This window comes from Limulus polyphemus, unplaced genomic scaffold (assembly GCF_000517525.1).
Source record: "Limulus polyphemus unplaced genomic scaffold, Limulus_polyphemus-2.1.2 Scaffold1004, whole genome shotgun sequence".
Classification (NCBI taxonomy): domain Eukaryota; kingdom Metazoa; phylum Arthropoda; class Merostomata; order Xiphosura; family Limulidae; genus Limulus; species Limulus polyphemus.
In genome coordinates, this window is record NW_013666614.1 from 197,703 (window position 1) to 220,521 (window position 22,819).

The following is a 22,819-nucleotide window of genomic DNA, read 5'->3' on the forward strand; positions in this document are numbered from 1 at the left end:
ACCATTGACCCTATTGGATCATTAGGCCACTTTGCAATGCTACCAGCTGGTTATTTGGGCTTTCAATCTATCGGCTACCAGGGTCATTAAGGCCATCAATGTGTTGAAACTCCTCACCATCACTGAGAATGTGCACGGCAGTTGATTGGTTGTTGTGCGGCCATGCAGCCTAGAGGGAACACTGCTGCTAATTCCAACTAGCTACTTTGGGCAGTGTGTTTAAATTTCACCCAATGGCATATCTACTCTCAACAGCCACACATAAATATATTTGTATTCACAAAAATACTTCATGGTTTCCTTTAACCTGGATGGTAAAATAGGTTATATTCAGGCTAATATCTGGTAATTTGATTTTTACAAAATAAACACGTTTCCATATCTACAAAATTTTGTAGCAACATAAAAATGATTGGAAATGATGAACATTTTATAGCAAAAACATGAGTGGCATTTAATAGCAAAGCAGTTTTCCAAGAATAAAGAACTTGCTAATTTATTAAAACATTTTCAAAACATAAATTTCATACTATAATATTTTATAATAATTATGTTAAAGGTAATCTTTGAAATATTCATAAACAATAATTTTATTCTGTACTGCAAATCGTACCTTTCCACTCTTCTTGACGGCATCAACGAGTTTATCAAAATTAGCTTTGTCTTTGTCTGCCTGCATGAAACAAAAGAACAGCCTCTTCATAAATATATTACCAATATTCAGATAGGTATTGCAATTTAAATTCACTGCCACTAAGCACTGCATAATACACACACAAACATTAAACGTACTGTCTCTTATTACTCATAAAAAAGTTTTGTTTTTTATAATTTCAACAAATAAGTATGTCCAGTAAAAGATTTCTTATACATTGTTTTACTTTGCCATATTTTATTTCATGTAAATCTATAAACATATACATTTTAACATCTTGACTTTGATCAGCCAAGGAAATAATAAAAATATATTTTTATATTATGAACCTGGTAAACAAATGGTACAAATTATCTTAAGTGGTATATTACTTAAATGATTAAAAACCAAATTCCCAGTTTGCTCCTGAAGAAGAAAGGTCCATCTTTCGAAAGAGGTCGGGTTATAGGGTTTTTATTCATTTCTGTCAAGTCTTCTTGAACCTATGTGTTTTTCTAACATCATGGATATATTAATAATTTATTGTTTCTTCTCAAACAAGTAAAAGGTATAATAATACTTTTACCTTGACTCTGTCATTATAATAAAGCATAATTGGAAGAATGTGTTCCCAAAACATCCTGCAAACCTGTTTATAGATGATTTAATTCAATATCTTGTTTCATCATGATAAAGAATATATTAAAGCATTGACTTCATATATCTCATTATTATGGTGAAGGATAAACTATTATGTTTCTTCAACTATTGCTACTAAATGTACACATTCATACATTATCTGGTCCAGTTAATAGACGAATCAATGCATTACCTTAATTCAGTTGTGAATACAGATGTAAAGACTTAATACTCTCTTATGAGCCTTGCCACAAATAAAAGAATACAGTACTCACTATTCACTTCATTAGTGAGGAAAGTATTAGTATATAATACTTCTGTTGTCAAACTATTTTTAAACAGATCAAACAATATGTCCCTCATCAGTAGAAAAAGGTACATGCTAATACAGTACCTCATATCTCGTCAAATTAATACGAGATTTGTTTATACCTTAAAAGTTGTTCATAAACTGTTATGTCATTATACAAAAAGAATGTGTTAGGACCTTATCTTTCTTTAGCCATTATGCTAAAGAGATATCAGATGGATAGTGTCATATTGCACATACTGACAAGTACAGCTAAAGATGTGTTAATGCACCATCTTTATCAACATGTTATAATTTATTACTTCTCAGTCTGATAAGCAAAGTATTAAAATAGAACATCTTATCCTTTTTTAACCACCTCAAGTCTGTTAACTGAAAGTACACGGGGGTCAGACCAATGGCCCTTCCTCATACTGGAAAATGTTGACTATAATTCCAAATTTACTATTGCATCTACACAAAACATGTTAAGTTTTTAGTAAAATGTACAAGTCTTTTGTGAACAAAAAAATCAGATGTGTTACAAATGTATTTGTATTCAGCAAGTGTCTGTTAACTTACAATGTCAGTCTGACTCTGACAAGTCGGAGTGCAAGATGAGGTTCTTGTGAAGAATAACAATACTTTTATCCATCGTACAGTTTGCATACTGTATTTGCATAACCTCCAGAATATCAAAAATGCATAGCTACAATTCTTTTCAGTAACCCCTGTATATTGTATCTGGTATTTACTAATCTCTACCACTAAATTAGCAGTGTAGGGCAAAATAAATAGTTGATAACCCTGACACCAAATATATAATACCATGTTGAATGGCACTCTGTAAAAGGTTGTGCCATGTGGCCTTGACCCCCCCCCCACTCATGCAAATAGGATAAATAAATTTGCATTTTTTCTAATCTGTTTACTAAAGGACATGTTCCTATACTATACTCTCTCACTTTTTAATGTTTCAAAAAGGTGTTGGGCTTGTTTACTTAGATTCTTGTATATAGGATAAATGTGTTCAAATTACTCAGTCCATTTACAGAGTAACAGTTACTTGTAATACAAGGTTTTTCTTTTCGTGTGACAGATGTGATAAAATAACAAGGTATATTGTCACCAAGTTTCCCAACCTCTCACTTACAGTAAATGAAGTTGCTCAGAATATAAAATCTATATCCTACAGGGTGATAAAATCGAAGTATTAAGGAACATTTCCTTCTTCCCAAGAGGCTAGTATATGTGTTTAGATTTTCCTTTTCTACTATGAAGAGTATAAATGTTACCTTGTCTCGTGTCAACAGAGTGATGGGTGGGACGTCACTTTCATTTTCTTTGCCAGATTCTATTTGCTTTAAAAATTCCACTTTTTTCTTACTGGCCAGGAAGTAAATTGCACTCTCACAGAGGACCATTATGGTATCAGTCAGCTCATAACCAAAGAGCCATGTCTAGATGAAAAAAACATTTTAGTTCAAGTTATTTGGCATGCACATCATATACTTAATTGATAATTAGTAGATGAACTGATAACTATTGTTTTAACTACATAAGATATAATTTATTAATTAGAAAGCAGGAGCATAACCATACACAGATATACTAGACCAAACCAAAAACAGATGAAGACCTATTCATACCTGGAGAGCTGTAGATTTACTGTAAACAACATCTTCATCAACTCCAACTGCTGACACAAGGGCATCCATCTTTGAAAATCCATTGTCTTTCTCGCCAGCATTCTAGCATGTCAAACACAGATATACTAACTTATTATATAGTAGTTAAGGCCCAAATATCTACTATATTAAAGTTCTTTAACAGCATATATACATATACTTGATGAAATATTAAAAAGGTTGTCACTAATCAGAAAACATTATGCACTTTGTTCACAAATATAAATCTAAAACATTAGATGTAGCATTACAATACACCAACTCAAAACTATTTTTATATTTTATATTTTAGTTCCCAAGTACAGTATCTGACAATGCCCTAAATATTCAATTTTGTTTAAATGTCTTTTCCACTTGTAATGTACTTGCTAGGTTGCTCTGCAGTCCAAGTGGTATGTCTTCATTCAATCTAAAAATAAAACAAGATGGGTGGGAAATGTACAGTATCTGACCATGCCCTAAATATTCAATTTTGTTTAAATGTCTTTTCCACTTGTAATGTACTTGCTAGGTTGCTCTACAGTCCAAGTGGTATGTCTTCATTCAATCTAAAAATAAAACAGGATGGGTGGGAAATGTGAGAAGAGGTAAGTATCTATCTGAAATACATTGTAAGTGTCAGAAAATATTAACTTCCAATATGATACCTTACCTCCTCTGACATAATAGCTAAAATCCACATTAAAACAGTAGAGGGACTGATGCAAAAGTTACCAAGATGAGCACTCATCAGAAGGTGCCCATAGAGAACCCATGGAGCGTGATACCCAAATGTATAGGGTCACACCCATGGGAGACTGCATCTCATCTGTAAAGATATGTGTCACTGTTTCACTAAAATGAGTGAAAAAAGACATGCCAGATAATGTAAAGTGAATAGGGTGCATCAGATCATATTTGTTGGGTCCACTCCAATCCAAAACCAGGCAACATTGGATATTTGTCTTTTAGTAAAGGGTAGGAAGAGAACTTGGCTTTGGAAACCAAGAGCTCCAATGGCCTCAAACAATGAAGAGAATGCTGGGCCTTGCAGAGGTAGGTGATGAAAAATAGCCCCCAAATGGATAAGATACTGCATGAGGGTGAAATAGGACTTTTCCAGCTTGACTAGCCATCCTATACGAGCTGCCTCCTGTAGAAGGAAATGGGTATGTTAGTGAGAGGCTTATTGGGATACAGCTAAAATGAGCCAGGCATCCATACAACGATGGATCCTCAGACCCTAAGTGTGAAGACGGTGTGCAGAGGCTCTGACCACACAACAGAAGATGTAAAGCACCAACGCCAGACTGAAAGGTAGAGAGCAGAACTGAAACACTCAACCTCCATGAACAAACTGAAAGTAACGTCTTAATGCAGGAGTAATGAGAATATGAAGGTAAGTATCCAAGATGTCAATCTTGGTCATCCAAGTAATCAACCAATGAAGGGTAAAAAGAAAGACTCCATGATGAGCTGTGGGATGATGAAGAAGCAGTTGAGGTTGGAGATCAATGACAGAACATCAATCACCAGTTTTCTTAGGAACCACGAACAACCAGGAATAAAACCCACAGAAATGTGAAATACTTGCTCGATAGTATCCTTGTTCAAAAGCTCGTGAATTACCTCCGAGAGATGCTGGCATGAAATGGGATCATTAGCAAAATTCAATCAGAATTTAGCCAACTTATTTATGTATATCATTTGAATAGGATAAACACAAAAAAAAATATTTAAGTCATCAGAATATTTTGCAGTCACATACAATAAACTCAACTTCTGAATTGATCATGATTTTATTTGATGAACATAACAGAAAACCTTGTGCTTGCAAATATTGCACAGTAAATCTATTAAAAAATAAACACATCAAAGAATCTAACATCAATAAGCTATCTTTATTAAACCTAAAGCAAACTTCCATCACGTGACTTAAACTACACGTTATCCATGAAAAGGATAACAATCTCAAGAGATGATAAGCAAAAACCAAGTAGTTCTTTTGGCTGGGCAGAAAAATTCTAAAAAAAAAATCAACAAGTGGGTTGTTTTATGAGCAAAAAACTGCAACCACGCAGAAATGAAGATATGAATTTTTCTTTATGAATTATGCTAAATAAATATTAGGAAATAAAGAAATATTAATTCTGAAATATTCAAGTTAAAACTCTTGAAATATAGTTACAAATAACATACAAAATATATTTTAAAATTTGTATCTCAAGGAATTATCAAGTACCAAAAAAATATGAAAAGCTGGAGGAAACCATCATCTCACTTTACACACAATAATTTACAATTAAGTTATTTTCTTGATTCTAAGCCTTATACTTGAAAATGTATCCTACATTTGAGTTATCCAACTGCTATTTAGAAATGATAAAAGACTTATTTACTTATCAGTTACAACAATACTGTGTACACTTCTCCAAACTTGTTATCAAGACAATTCAGTATTGTTTTACATTTATAAGCTTATCTACAACAATTTCATGGCCTTAAATGTTGTATCTATAAAGCTACAGTCATTCAAATACTTTATAACCAACCATAGGAAATTAATAATCATAACTAACTTAATTTATTTGGAATACAAGTTCTTAGCCAAAGTAAAAACCTAATATTTTTTTTATATTCTTCATGTAACCTAAATTTAAAGTCAAAGAACTAAAATTTGAAATAACATCAATCACTTTGTAAAATAAAACTTTTGGTTGTTACTTGTTAACACAATAATACTATATTATCTGTATAGAATTTCTAGTTTTATTCCTATTCATTTCCTAGTGATTTTCAAACTTTGTAAGTTATAACTATATTTAACTTTGGCTGGTATAATGTAATGTCTACAGCACCTATGAAGAAAACCAATTAGAAATGTTACACACATTAGTTTGTTTGTTTTACATGTACATTCTTCTTAATTTGTCCATTGCAGCTTGAAATCAAGAAGAGTGTAATAAATATCATTTCAAATCTACCTTTGTCTTCCACAATTCACTGTCCAATAAGCTTTCTGTTCTATACCAGGACGTATCAGTTGGGCTGAAACCTATATTTATAACAATATTTTACACCTATTTATTTTCCAATAATTTGTAGTATAAATCAACCACTTTCCTTCAGCAACTCAAAATTAGTAACAGTGGCAGATAGCCTTAGTAGCATTGCAATAATACAGACAGGACAAGCATGTTTAGTGCCAATGGGAATTGAATCTCAGGGGTTTCCAATTTATATTGCCCAGCACTCAGGACAACAAGACTTGGATCAGGAATAACAAGTTTTTCTGTTTAACTCAGTCTGTCAGACAAGTAGTTTATGAATTTGAATTTTTATCTTTAATAAAACTTTGATATTGCTGTGTCATTCCACTATGTAACTAAAATCATATTTCTGCACCACAAGTATAATGTCCAAGCATTAATACATAAAATACAAAATATACCTCAGCAGCAACAACTTAAGTGAAGCTCAGAAGTTTACCATCATTTACTGTTTACTATCGTTTACTGTTCTTGTGTGTTAAACATGTTCGATTTGCTGGTCAGATGTATGTTTCTTTGTATATGTGTGTGAGTGATGAAAGAGGGGGCGTGTTAGATTAGATATGTCGGCCACGTTTCTGTGTGTTTGGATGTGACAGGTTTTGTTGAAGTTAAAAAAAAAGAGAAACAGAATTAAACAGTATTTTTTTATTGCTAGCACCATGAAGGGTCGGCCCCTTACAATACCTTCTACTTGGTAAGTTGCACAATAAAATAATATAAATAACACTTCATTACAGTAATTCTTTAAATAAATACTCTACCTAATTCACTTGACCAGTAAAAATTAATTATACGTACTGTCTATACAGTAAATAAATAAACAGCTTCTGTATTAATAATACAATGTCTACATCAGGGGTGGCCAAACTACAGCAAGGAGAAAACCAGAATTTTGCAATGTACATTACTGGAAACCCACATATATCTAAAATTTATTTTACCACAGAAGAACACAAGTAACTTTGAAAAAGTCTGAGATGAACTGAGGCTCCTGGTAGTGCCACCTCAGTAGTTCTGGACAATACAAATGCTTTTATTTTATAAAATAATATAAATATTGTTGATTTTACCAAAATGCTCTTATTTTATATATAATGGAACATCAATTAAACCTTTTAACTGCATTTTTTCATAGATGTGACTGTTTAAACCAATCAGGACACAAATTACATATTCCAAGAGAAACTAGGATATACAGTATAGAAATGGAGCCTAAAACATTAAAGCTCAGTTTTGATTGAAAAGGGTAAATCATGTCTCAGTCTTAAACTTTGGGTTCAGCAAAAACAGTAAGGCTAAAGAGGGCAAAAAAAGAAAGAGCTCCATAAACCAACTATTAGTGATGATTATGAAACTGCTAGTAGCAACTATCAGCTCTCTGCCACAAAAAGTTAAAAACATGATGGAAATAAGAATTTCAGTCTTATTGGAAGGACATTTGACCATGATTAGTTCTTAAGGAAAGCCAGTCTCCAAAAGGAATTGTGAGATTTGCCTGAAATATCATACAATAGCAACTAGTCATTCTACATTGGGCACAAATACTTTCTTGAGTAGGTGTGATCAATTCCATATTGAGTCAGTTAGAGCACACTAAACCAACAAAGTTCACATGGCATATATGTCATGGTACAATCAGTGCTGCTATGGAGACAGAGTCATCGCAGTTCTACAAATCAATTTGGGGGGAAACCCTTATTGTGCAGCTAATGCACAAACTGAAGGAGATGGAAAAAAAAAAAGAGATTATCAATGTTGTCGAACAATTCCTATTTAATTGCTAAACAAGGCAAACCTATATTAGACATGGAATTTCTGTGCGGAGCAAAGGAGAAGTCAGCTGTTGTGGGTGTGAGACAATTACACTAATGGAAGGAAAGTTTCATGATATAAAAGACTGTTTAGTTTAGATATTACCGATTAATTTATTTTGTGAATGAATATTTTATTATTGTTTAGTTTTGTTATAATAAGAGTTAAAAGCAGACGATTGTAAGAAATTGTGTTTATAAATTCATTGATATTGAGACTATCGAAGATCTCGTGCAACACATTGACATCCACCGAGAATATAGAGATTTCTAGAAGATGGGCAGATGCGTAGGTGATAAACATATAAATAGTACAAGAGGAGCAGAAACAGTGGACAGACAATAGCAGAAGAGAGTAGAATTATGGCCAAGGAAAAGTTCGGCATGAAGTTAACTACCATAGAAGTGATAGGCCTAACGACTAACAGAAGCCTAATGTTTAATATACTAGAGTAGATAAGGAGATAAGAATAATAATTTATTCCATCAAAGCATGGTTCTAAAGTAATTGAATCAGCCTGAGAGCACTGTGACAAAAAGAACAGATGATATTTAGAAGAAGACCAAATGATTACGGTAAATTGCATCACAACTGTAAGTGAATCACACACAGAATACTAGTGTGATAACGATAAAGAAGATAGTTTGGCTTGTCAAACTGAAATTCTAAAGTAATTGAATAGGCCTAAGTGGACTTTTGACAAGATGGAGAAAATTACATATATAGTGTTCATGATATGCCTATAGTCTCTATAGTGTTAAGAACTTGTTGTAAGTATGTTGTTCCAAATATATATATATTACTTTGACAAGTGAAGTGTGTGCTTCTCATTTATCGTTGAATTTATTGCCAACAAGTCACAGAAACCTACTGTAGAATAATCCTAAGCCCAACAACAACACAATATATATTTATACTATTAAGAAATATAAGTAAAAGCCTTTTATTTTGACAAGTGGCAAAAAAATTAGTTTAAATATTGACAGAAAGCCTCTGAATTCATAAGGTGTGAGGCAAAAATTCTTAGACACATCTCAAGGATATAGGTAGTAGATTTTTAGCCGACGGGAGTACAGATAATTCCATCACTGAATAGGAAACTATACTAGTAAGGGTTGTCAATGGCATAAAGCCCTGTAATGTTAGTAGATCTTGTTCCACTAGAACATACATGTGCATTAGGTGTTCTAGATGGTATTGTTAATGGAATTAAGAAGCTGTCTTTGGATTTCATAGATACAAGTCTCCTGAAAAACCAGATCTAATATTAATATCAGTAATTCTGATGGTTCAACTATTACAATGGGTTCCAATAGTAGTGTTGCAGCACTACTCAAACAAAGATATCCTATTTCTGCTCCCATTCCACTATGAAGCTCACAACCTTCAGCTGAAAATTCTAAATGTAGTGAAATCTATACCCTACACAGCTTAGTTTCAAGAAACTTTGAAATTGATTTATAAATTGTACTCATATAGCCTTCCCCAAACAAAAGAGAATATGCAAAAGAAACTGCAAAGGCTATAGATGAAAATTTTGTGCACTTCAGTGATGTGAATCAAGTGTGATGGGTCTCAAGCCAAGCAAGAGCTTTAAATGTCATGCAGCAAAACCTGCAGATAATGGTTCTGCATTTAAGTCAAGTTAGCAGTGGTACTGACAGTTCAGTAGCTAAGGCAGGGAAGGTCCTCATTGAAGTCACTGTTGTAACTTTCAAGAAAACACTAGAGCCTAAGAGATATCCTAGAGCCAGCATCACATCTTTCAGAATTCTTTCAGTCTAATGACCTATTATTGATTATCATCCAGCCTGCAGTGGAATGGGGTGTCTTAAGATTAGTAGGACTGAATAATAACTCTTAAGATGTACCACACAGAAGAAAGCAAGTTTGTATATGATTCAGCTATGACTAATTTGTCTGGTCATTGCCCCTAAGCAACCAGTTTAGCCCCTTGCTACAGGTAGGTCAAAGTGTGCATGTCACAACCTTTTAGTTACATTTAAAATTTAGTTAAATGACTTTATTATCAATGTATACAAATAAACTTGGCATCAAAATGTAGTTAATAAATCAAATTTTAATACAAGTTTTAAGTTTATAAAGAAATATTTAAACATTCTCAATCTCCCCTAGTATGAGAATTGTGACATTTGTTTTCTAGGTCAGTGCTTCCCAGTCCTTGAATTAATTTCTACCAGTCCAAGACACGTCTTGGCTGTTGAAAGCATGGACACTTATTTACATTTTTTACAATATTTGATGACTAAAAGTCACCTAAGTCCTTTTCTTCAAAATTTTTTATTACCAAAAGTCTGGGAACTACTGCTCTAGGTCTTCTCTAATTTATTTACTACCTCCCTCAGAAATACAGAATTTAATGTAAATTGCTCGTAATATAGATATTACTAAGACAAAATCTAATTTTTATAGCCTTCAATCTAATTTTTTACGGAGTCATAAACTAATAAATCAGACCCACTTGCCATGCCCACCTGTCACATCCTTCCACAAATTGCCAATATTTCTCTCTGATTTTTTATACTATAATATTTATAACCAATAGAAAGGCAAAGTTTTAATATCAAATGATGTGTTATATCACACTGTTTTCAGTAAAGGGTATTTTCTACTTCATCTTCAGTTTGAATGTTTCTCTCACAATGTTCAGATCGAGAAGCCTTAGGAATTATTTTAAGGCTCATCATGTTATAGTTAGAAAGCCCATTAAATTATGATAATTATAGGACATTGTTTGCTTTGTGCGTATTATTATTCCATGTTTTTAAGTGCATTATTTAAGTAAAAAATTATTTAGTGTCCTAAGCACCATTAGTATAAAAAAAGTAGGCTTAAGTTTCAGCAAAAAGAAAAACAAGTCTGAAGGTAAGCATACAGGAATACAAGCCAATGATTTCATTCTTTCCAATACTTTGCTTTATTTTGGGATATTTTTCATTTACATAAAATTAAAGGCTCTAGTGGTTGGCAGTCCAAGAGAAAACACTCTTTATTCTGAAAAAGCAAAACATTTTCATGAAAGATAACTACTTGCATCAAACTTAGTGACCTGAAAATAAACGAAGCCAAACTTTGTTTCAGCAAATGATGAGCAAGACAAGTTTCTACAATTAATATATTTACAAATAATGCAAATAACTTAACAAGGGTTTCATTAAGAAGACATAACATTTATTACATTTTTATAAAAAGTATCCAAAATGCTTACTGAGACGTTTTCAAAAGTACAGAGGTATTTACAAGAGGGTCATTTTGTTTCAATGGGAAGTCTTTCCCATAAATATCTATGCAGTCATGCCAGTCTGTTTTCTTAATATTTCTTAACAAAAAAAAATTCCAGTTGTCCCTTCATTTTTGGGTAATTTATGAAAGGACATCCAACAAATATTGAAATATAGCTGGATAACACCTGTTCATTCTAGTTACATTTCAACATCATCTTTTCCAACTGAACAATGGAGGACAATATAATCAACCTGTATTTTTCCTACTAATTTTGTTTGCAGTCACAACTGAGATCCTTATTTATACAAAATAAGTCTTGAACTGCATATTACTAAAAAACTATCAAGAAAAGGGTCAACTAAGATGAAAACCTTTGGCCTCTGCTAAAATGGAACAAACAAACCCCATTTGTTGTTAGGTGACAATGTAAAAAAAATCCATATTTGTATGATGCTGAACTATTATTAAATCTTACAAACTACAGGACAAAAAGGCCAAATGTAATGTGAAAACAAGTTATAGAATTGCCAAGTAAATCTTTATTCATATTAAGGATAAAACTAGTCTTTCTCCACCACGTTACAATTGTCTCCAAAATGTAAGTAAAGTGGAATGGACAGCAACTGCCTGTTGTAAAAATGCAAGTGTACACTACAACATTTTGAAAGTCTTTGTCTTCAAGAGATTTTGAGGCAAATTGTAAAAGGCTTGAAACTTTTCCTTTTTTTTACTTAATGAAACTCCTGTAACTAACCTATGTACAAGTCATTATAACCCTTAATAACACTGCAATTTTGAGAAGGAAAAAATCATTATGTTCTTCATCACATTGTGGTATCTAATTTTTTATTCAGTACCCAAGCATTTGTTTACTAATAAAACAGCATACTTCTAAGACTTAATAGTACTTCTGGAATTTGTAGTGCATACTGGAGAGACTTGCACATCTTGATAATAAAGGTAGAAAAAAAAAACAACCTTTACACTCCAGATAATTATAAGAGAACTTATATTTAACCAACATTTTGCCTTTATGGTTTCTTCGGGGCTAGCACATAAAACTGTTTGATATTACAACATTTGCTAAATTATAAAACTATTTGGAATGTTTGATTTCTCGAGTCTGCCATTATATGCTTAAACAATGTATAGAATATTATTACAGTTTCATTATTGCTCTAATATTATAGCATAGTTACTATACGGCTATACCAACACATCACATTCAAATATAAAAATAAAGAGAACCACAAAATGTTTTATGGTTAGCCACAAAACAAATAAGATGGAAAATAGAGACTACTAAGAAACAAAATTTAAGGATGAAAAGGATACAAAGCTTACCAGCAGTGTTTAGAAAATTTTAAGATTTTGTGATACTCCGGAGTATGCAAGGATTAAACTAAAAGTAATAACTTGTTAATGGCAGCTTAGTTACATGTGCCATCCATTGTCTCTGTTCATTTTCTGATTTTTTTCATTAATTAGCAAGGTTTTCACACATTTTCTCTCTTCAAAATCTTTGTTTTTTTGTAATACAGAAATTATAAGTGGGTTTTGATTTTCTATATCTGGGGTTCCGTGTTCATATAGGAAGTGTTCTCCTGAGACAGTTTTGTGTTGATGAGACATGTATAACGCACAATGCACTAATGTGTTCTGAAATGCACATGTGCAAAGGTATTCTAGTACATCCTACTTATGTATCTCCACATATACTACACATGCTTTGACAGACTACATTATTGGTGTGGCATATTTGTCCTGTTCCATCCACAGAGCAAAAGATCTCCTTCCTACACCACCAGATAAAAAATATCCTAGCCAATACTTAGTACTATAAGTATAACAGTTGGTCTCAAGTCTACTACAGTATTTAAAAGGCTAAAAACATAATGGTAATTGGTATCCATAAATATATTATATATTTTGTTGTTATTCAGTAAGACAGATTGTTTTAAAGCTACTTGTCTATAATTTCGCTGAATGTTTACTAAGTCCTGGCTCTGAACAGTGATACCAATAAAGCGAAATTATGCATTTAAGTTTTAACCCTCCTCCCGTCTCAAAGTCAAACACAACTTCAACTAAATAGATAACTCGTCAAAAGTCTTTGACTCCTACCGTTTACGTGCTTCACTGCTCCACACTTCACACGCAAAGTATTTCTTTAGTAAATGTAGATGACAAGTATAAACATAACTCATAACACTAGTACTGTTAACAGACACTGGGTACGATAATTAAAGGTGGAATTATCATTACTAACGTTAAGCCTAACAGTAATAAACCACACATCCATAACACTGATGCAACTCGTACTTTAAGGTAATTGCCATGACTTATTTTCTCCTACTTGTAGTTGCAACACTAATTTATTATCTTTCAATGAGAACAGTTAACATGCTTACCCGCCAAGCAGAATATATCCTCCTCATTCTTCGATAAAAAGCATCTTTATCTACCGTTAAAGACATTTTTGATGTTTAAGTTAAGTTACATTAGTTAAACTCTTAACTTCGGACAGTTCTCACACAACCTATCACTATTGGTTTCACCACTCACAGTTAATTTAAGCCTAACAAAAAGTAGTGGCGGGAAGGTGTAAATGCGCAAACTCTGTTCTACTTCATACGAACTATTAAATTTCCTGATTGGTGTTTTAAAACATGTATGCGATGTAACATATATTCTCGTTGGTTTGTAATCAAATTTCAGGCCATCTGTTGAAAAAATTAAAAATACTATTTCCATCGTAAACAGATAAACAAGTATACTCAATAAATTCTGACGTTTCTTAAACACGAATAAAGCCTAAAAAAGAAAGTACTTTTACCTACTGCTATATTAGAATATTGAAGTATTCTCGTTAATATAATGGTTGTTGTTGTTGTTTGTTATTAAGTACAAGGCTACACAAAGGGCTATTTGTGCTCTGCCCACCACGGGTATCGAAACCTGGTTTCTAGCAATATAAGTCCGCAGAAATGCTGCTGTTCTACTGGTGAGGGGCACATTTTAATATAATGGCCCCGAGATTACTGATAAAATACTAAACATACAGTAAGTCTGAAAACTGATATTCTTCATATTCTATTTATTTTTTATGTGTCATTTGACGCGACTAATGCAAACCTTGATCACTCCACATATTCTTGTGGACATTGTGGGACATCCGTTTTCGAGGGAGGATCATAAATCACGTCAACATAGGCGTGTTTACCACACAACTTGTAGACCTTTGTTCAGTTGCTCTGTATACCATCATAATGTGTGATAAATGCTTATCACAGTCAGTTCAGCTGTAATACGCTTGGTAGTTTAAGTTTATATTACTAATTTATTAAACCATCACACTGTGGGGAGGAGTTGATATAATAATATTTACCACAACTGTCATTTTACACGACAAAAAGAGCAAGTAGCTGCTAAACCTAGTCCTCTTATCCGTGTGGATCTCTTCTGATGCTCCAACCTCGGCTATCTTATATTCCACCCCAACACATTAAGTACGAAGTGTGTCAATGTATCAACGAAGGAATAGGCCGTGGCACTTTTGTTAAGTAGTCGATAGTCATGAATTCTCTTTGTCTTTGATAGTGGACCAGTGCTATCCAGGCCTATCTTGTGCGGAAGAGATTTAATAAGTCTTTGCTGGAGTTTACCCTTCATCAACTAGTTGTTTTTTTGTTGTTGTTGTTTTTTTTTTACTCTTGGGCGACACACACTGTACAGTATTCACATCAGTGCTGAACATCTCGACTCGAATGTGATAGAACCACTATCAAATGTTAGCACAAATGAGAGTAACGCCTTGGCACCCTCCAGTTTTTGTGTTATGCAAGGTCTGGAGAATCTCTTGCCTTTGCACTCTGAGGACCACTAGCTGCAGCATAATCTGAGATTCATGGTTCGTTCATTGATAACAATGGTACAGCACACCTTCTTGCACTCATAACTGATCATATAAGCGCCACAGATTACGTGTGTCCTCTGATTCTGCTGGCTGAACTTTATTTTACTGCACAGGAAGGAGCACCTATTCTAAAGCTGAGTCCTTCTGTTGCTCATCCCTGAGCTCTCTGGGGCGTTAATTGTGGCTTTCATCCACTATTAGAGCCTTCTACTGTATGCATGATTTGACATTACTATGGTAAGAATGATTTAATTTCTCACACAGTGCATAGAGACGTTGTATGAATGGACAGGGTCTCACCATACAGCAAGGAAATTAATCTGCATTTCCGTGTTGTGGGCCTGGGTGATACACTATGACAAAGTTATGTTTTTGCAATGTCGTTATATTATATGCTATCATCCATTCCAGATTTTTGAGGCTAGTTAAGCATTTCAGCAAAGCATGGTCAACCTAAAGTAATAGAAAAAGTGTTTTACAAAAAACAAAAAAAACTACCACTGCAAGCAGTTCATTCTTCATTGTACAGTATCTGCATTCGGAATCTATGAGTATACAACTAACATTTGTGGTTACATGTTCTACTGCTATAATTCCATTATTAGTAGCATTAAGGTCCAATAGGAATTTTTTGTCTTGCTATGAATATGCCAACACCAGAGCTTCCACTAAAGGAAGCTTTAGGTATCAGCATGATTGCTCACATTCCTCACTCTATCCAAAGTTTGTCAAAGTTTTAGTGAGTGCAGACAATAGTGTTGCTATCAAGAAGAAATTGGCCACAAACAATCAGTAATATGACCAAACACCAAAACAATATTGCTGTAGACCAGGCATCACTCCCATTGCAACTTCTTTAGTGTAAGCTCCACGAGCCTTTCCAAAGAGGTGGGTGCCCTAAATCTTAAGGTTCTGGCTGGTGTAACTTGACCGAGCTTGAATCCCCCATGTAACCATGAAACTACATGTACTATAACTTTGAATGTACTAATTAAATTAAACGTATCTTCCCGAAATTTGGAAAGCTTTTGGTAAAAATTAAGTCTCTTGTACATACAAAATAAGGTTTTTTAATAATGTAATTATATTTTTCTGTGGATTTCCAAAGCCTTTACTGAGTCAATCTGAGTGCAAAGTGATTTTTATGCTAAAAATAAAAATACATCTTTTCATCTTATACTTTTCATATTTCATTGGCATAATTCTATAAGGTCATCAATGAACAACAAATGTTTTTAAGGTAAAAGTTTATATTTTATCTGTTATTATCTCTACCCTAACACTAGCTGTAGCTGTTTGTTTTTGTTATGTGCAAAGCCACACAATATGCTAAATGTGCTGGATCCACCAAAGATATTAACTGATGAGAGTGTTAGAGCTGGGCCTCTACAACATCTAAATATTTTCCTTTTCTAAATTCTTTTCTAAAATCTTCGCTGCAAAATAGTGAATACAGTAACTGGTTAGTTTGGAGGAATATTAAGCAAGATTGTACTGTTTTCCATGTGTACTTCTCGCCAAGACTTCAGTTGCATCACGCTCTACAATTATAACTGCGAAAAGCTGACTGCTAACAACAGGCTGGAAGAAACTTTATGATAGACTTCCAGAGCATGAGAGAAGTGTTCTTGATAAGAAATGCTATACTGAGTGATGTGGGCTTGAGAGACGTTGTGGAGCAAACTCTTGTGTTGATTTTCCAGCTTGAGAAGAAGATTATTTCAAGAGCAGCCAAATGAAAGGCTATCCTAAAGAGGATTATACATGTTATACTTTACTTGGGGTATAGAGAGGTTTAGCCTTTCATGAATCATCACAAAGGATTGGTGCACCTGATAATGGTAACTTGTTAGGAATAATTAAGTTGCTCAGTCATTAATGATCCAGTTCTATGGGAGCATGTAAAGAGAGAGTTGAAGAATATCAGCGAGTAGGTTACCTTCTTCAAGCCTACTACTTGTCAGGTGAGTCCCAGAATGAATTCATAGCAACCTGTGCTTAGCATGTACGTCACATTATTTTAGACTTTAGGGAAAAGACTTGCAGCAAAATAGTTTGTTATCATAGTAGATGCAACACCTGATTCATCTCATCAAGAACATACAATTTTTATTCTGGGGTATATATATCCATGCCATCAAAATATTCATCCTTTGATATTCAAGAAAGGTTTCTAAGATTTATTGATTACAATAAGAAGACTGAGGCTGATATTTTTAATTTGATACTTGATTGCAGAGCCCAAGAATGTGATAATAGCTCAACATGGCTGGTAGGTCTAATGGTGCTCAAGCTCTATTATTAAAATTAATCCCCTAGCTAAATTCTCAGCATTAAAAGTCTTTTGACTGATTTAAAAACACTGTGTGAACATTGGAGCTCAATTCTTAATGAAGCTAAATTGGTTGCAAGTAACATGAATATTCTGCCACATCTGCCTCCAAAACGGAAAACAGGTTCCAAGTATTTTCATGATGAAAATATAGATGACCCCTTACCTAATTGTGAAGAAAATGAACCTGTAGAGGAGACAGACTTCAGACGATACATATTTTATAAGCTCATAAATTCTGTTATTACTGGGCTCACTGGAAGACGTAGAGCGGCCATGGATATTAATCAGACTTTTCCTTTTTTGTGGAAATATCTAGATATATCAGAGAATGATCTACATTCAAGAACTAGGGAGTTTCTTGTCAAGTACAGATCTGATGTGTCAGAAGATTTAATGGAAGAAATGAAACATCTAAAGGCCATTCACAAAGTTAATTTTGGTGACACTGCATTAAATTTTTTAGAGCTTCTAAACAAACTGCACAAATTCAAACTACATCCGCTTTTCCCATCTGTTGCTGTAGCCCTTCGAATTTTCTGCATAATTCTAGTCACAGTTGCAGAAGGGAAGAGATTATTTAGCAAGCTGAAACTAATAAAAATTATACCAACTGACAGATCTGGGGAACCTTGCAATAGAAAACCAGTTAGCCCATACTTTGGATTTCAGCAGAATCAATTATCACTTTGCCACACAAAATAGAAGGAAAATACACTTCTAACAATGAAAATCATACAGTAAACAATTGTCTGGTCTAATGATGATAAACCCACTTAAATATTAAAATAGAAGAAAATTATATACCTGATTCGTATTCAACCAGTTATATCTTATTTTGCTATTAAATAACTAAGATGTTTAACTGCAACTAAATATTGCTTTGATATATCCACCGTATTAAACAAACATGAAAATCATTGTATGAGCATTTTTTCTCTTTATTAATTCTATTCATTTATTTAATAAAATTATTTAATCAGTGACTTTTGTGGTTTCATTTTTAAGTAGTAACGTGTTTGTGTGTTAGTACATTTGTCAATTGAATGATGACATGATTAATCATTGATTCCTTTAAAATATTAGCCCATTTTCACCTGACTAGTATGTTGAAATGTTATTAATAGCGATTGGGACTTATATTAATTTTCCTTGTTATGTATACAACGAATAAAAAACATGCTTAATAAAATGCTGATTAAACATACCTTGTGTTATAAAATAAGCCTAAAGCTTCATAATTACTCCTAAATTGCTGTATTAAGGCAAACTGGCGATTAACATATCTACACTAATACTACTTCTTAGTTCCTTGCGTTCCTAGTGGAACATAGGGCTACAACAACACTTCGCCGACGGAACACTAATACTACTCTTACAAATCCTTAAAATATGATATTCAACTGTAAAATCTATAACGGCCCGGTATGGCCAGGTAGTTAGGGTGCTCGACTCGAATCCCCATCACACCAAACGTGCTCGCCCTTTCGGCCGTGGGGGCGTTATAATGTGCGGTCATTCCCACTACTCGTTGGTAAAAGAGTAGCTCAAGAGTTGGCGGTGGGTGGTGATGACTAGTTGGCTTCCTTCTAGTCTTACACTGCTAAATTAGGGACGGTTAGCGCAGATAGCCCTCCTGTAGCTTTGCGCGAAATCCATAACAAACAAACAAAATCTATAACAAAAACACAATACGTGAGTAGGATACATATGCCCTGGTAAATCTATCAAGATGCTATGTAATAGTGCATACTTTTAACCCAAAATTAGATAAATTATCCTATTAAGAAATCACAAATTTCAACTTGTTGACAATACGTTTGTACAAGCATATCTGAGTATGGAGGAGGAGCGCATATAATAATCCTCCACTGGGGCCCGGAGCAGCTCTCGGCGGTCCTGGTTGCACAATATTCAATATTACAGTCATGTCTTACCTTTGTAGAACAGATGTTTTTATCATAGAATGACAAAAGAACAAGGGCAGCTAGAACTGTGGTATTCTTAGGTTAAATTGCTTTCTACAAAGAGCATTAGGTAGGTCTACTTTATAACGGGAGGATTGGCAAGATAATTCACAATATGATAGTGAATTCGATTAAGCTGAATGAATTTAAACTAAGAAATAAAAATATTGGGCATGATGTGCTATAGAAAATTAAAATAATCTTTATTAACTCAGAGGCAAAAACGTAATGTGTTCACTTGCATTAGACAATGTAAATTGAGTAACTTAATTTCTTCCATTGAGATATTTTTTTAATCAACAAACTCACTTGAGACCCAGTGTAGACTGTCTAATTCTAATGGGAAACATCAGATTGACCCATAGCAACTACTACTAACCAAGTGATGGCCATTCCCAGTTAACATAGGAGAGGCTGTAACCTCGAAATATCACCTGACCTATTAATTAAAGACATTGTTGTCATCTACATTCTTGCACAATCTGCAGCATTACGGCAACACAATCATGGATAGAACAGATATTATCTCTCGAGAATAACAAAAGCAGCTAACACAAAGTCAACTTGGTGAGTATTTTTATCACTAGCTATGCAAAAACTGCATAGACATAGAATAAATTATAATTCATTTAAAATTCTACATTCAAATAAGAAGATAGAAAATGCATGGCATCCTTATATATCACAAATATCTTTGTAACTAAATTTGTTTTTACTGTTACATTTTTAAGATATAGCATATATAGAATTATTGAAAAAGCTAAACCATCTTGTGGATAAATCAAACCTATGAGTTTTATGTCTCTTACTTGTTTTTCATTTGAATGGAAATCAAATGCAATGCCAATTATGATGGTAAGCAAAGGTTTTTGAATTGGTAGGATGAGGCTCATTCTATTGTGATGTGTGGGCATAACATCTTTCCTCGCCATATTTAGTGACATAGCATTAAAATCCTTTAGTCAGTTTCTGTGCAGTTTTAGTATAACACATGGTCCTGAAACTGTTGAAGTTTTGTTGTTGTTGCTCTAGTTGCCTTCGTATCTTTATTGTTCTCTGTAGCAGATAATATCTACTCTGCCAAAGAAGACATTGAAGCCACTTCACCCATCCTTGTAGATGGGGTCAATGATTGCAACATCCTTTGCTGGCCGAATGGATGATTTCTGTATGTTACAGCCTATAAATGTTGAGAGAGAATGGCCAATCACGTGGTAAGGGTATTGAAAAGAAAGGACCTCTAGACTTTTAGAGTTCTACTTGGCCATCGTAATGAACATTCCTGCAGAAATCTATCTTGAGGGAAGGAAGTTGTCAATCCGTTCACAACTCCGGTAGTAAGGCAGTTGTCTCGTTTCTACACATGTACGCACACTGCTTTATTTTCTACTTTGTTCATAATAAATGTTGTATCACTTAACATCACACGTGTCCAGTTTCTTTATTTCTCGCAAAGCTTAAAACCCTATTGTGTTTTCAAATTCAGGATCTTTGTACATTTCCTCTTTGATCTTCCTATTATTAAGAGGATTTGTTTGATACATGGGCGGAAATCACTTTATTTATGAATACTACATTATGAACACTGCTGGTGTGTTCTGTATTAATATTTGACATAACCTAACAATGATAAAGAAAACATGCTAGTAAAGTACCTTTTTAATTACTAATTGAATGAGAAAAAATGTCTGAACCCAAGTCATGTTAACTGAAAAACTAGTGATAACAAACAAAAATTGGATTACGAATGGACTGATATAAGTTTCAAATCAACCAGATGAAATGATAATTCATTTAATTATATTAGCACAGTTTTCATTCTCATATGTAACACTAATAGTACGAGAAACAAAATGGACGATACGAGAAATCATAGGTGGAAAAGGTTTACTAAAGTAAAAGACAAAGGTGGATTGACATGACTAGAATACCCAAATATTATAAACAATTAATCAACAGCGTAAGCTTAAAATAATTGAATGATCTACAAATCATGAATCACAGTTGGGATCTGGAAAATTATAGCAACATGGGATGTGTAAATATATATATTGAAGCATTTATTTATATTGATACGTGTGAAATGAAATGACGAGCAAAATAGATGGAATTAAACACTACAAATAATGAGCATTTTAAATCTTGAGGGTCATTCAGAATTTTTACCGTTTTAACAAGCGAACAAAAAGTATGCGGGGATAAGACGGTAGGAGTTTGTGTATGCTTTTCAAAAATTGCCCAAAGAACATTATTTGCTATAAATAGATAACTTGCAAAAGTACTGAAAACACCTTTTTTTCTGTTTTCTAGTATCTTATTTATAATGACCAATGTTCGATAATATCTCTTTTAAAGGAATAAAAAGAACTTTAACGTTTTAAAAAGTGGGTGAGATCAAGAAAAAGCAGATGTTTCGTACGCTCATGAAAATAATAACACTACAAACAAACTCTTAGATGGAAACTAAGACAAATTTAACATTAATACAGAACAGATATAATAAAATAAAGTTATGGTAACAAGATTAAATACCTATTTTAGTGAAAGGGAGAAGCTACTCGAGGGCTGTCTGCGCTTGCTGTCCCTAAGTTAACAGTGATAGACTAGAGTGAAAACAGCTAGCCAATACCACCACTGCAAACTCTTGGGCTACACTTTTACCAATGAATAGTGGAATTGACTCGCACATTATATCACATCCACGGCAGAAAGGTCGAGCATGTTTGGTTGAAAGAAAGATCATTATTTATTACATCTCAGACTGAAATCTTGTTAAAAGAAATTTTACATTGCTAATTCAAGGAATTCAAACTTAACAAGATATTCCTGGTTATTTTTTTTATTGTAGTTTACCAATTTTGACTGTCTTCAGCTCTAAAAAGGCCTACATGTTTTCTGTAGTCTGGTGGCTAGGTGACTCGACCGGCAATGTCTCCGAACATACTTACCCTTTCAGCCGTGGGTGTGTTATACAGACTTGAAATATATAGAGAGAGAACAATATGCTTCAAACTTCATTTTTGCTCCTTAAAGTTTGTCTTCAGTATCTTAGGCATGTGTAAATTCCATTTAATTTTCATACAAACTTATACAATCTGATTATGTTTTAATTAATATATCCATCCAACTGATTTTCAAAGGTGTGCAGTTTTTTGTTAATTAATATTACAGGTTTGTGCACAGCGTTGGATTTCAAACGGAACAAATTAACATAACATAACATAATGCTTAGGGATAACAAGGGACCTATTGATTCATCTCGGC

At 33.5% G+C, this 22,819-nt stretch overlaps 1 protein-coding gene across 4 annotated transcripts in view; it reads right to left on the bottom strand.

Annotated features, from left to right (window-relative positions):
* The window catches only part of LOC106461648 (FACT complex subunit SPT16-like), a 56,712-nt gene extending 42,788 nt beyond the window's left edge, over positions 1 to 13,924 (bottom strand). For all 4 annotated transcript variants that reach the window (XM_013921490.2, XM_013921492.2, XM_013921489.2 and 1 more), the window contains exons 1-4: positions 13,752 to 13,924; positions 3,212 to 3,313; positions 2,858 to 3,022; positions 614 to 673 (exon numbers count right to left, since the gene is read on the bottom strand). In XM_013921490.2, coding sequence (XP_013776944.1) covers positions 614 to 673; positions 2,858 to 3,022; positions 3,212 to 3,313; positions 13,752 to 13,817 — 393 coding nt within the window. In that variant the 5' untranslated portion in view covers positions 13,818 to 13,924. The remainder of the gene's footprint in view (positions 1 to 613; positions 674 to 2,857; positions 3,023 to 3,211; positions 3,314 to 13,751) is intronic.
* Positions 13,925 to 22,819: the final 8,895 nt, after the last annotated feature.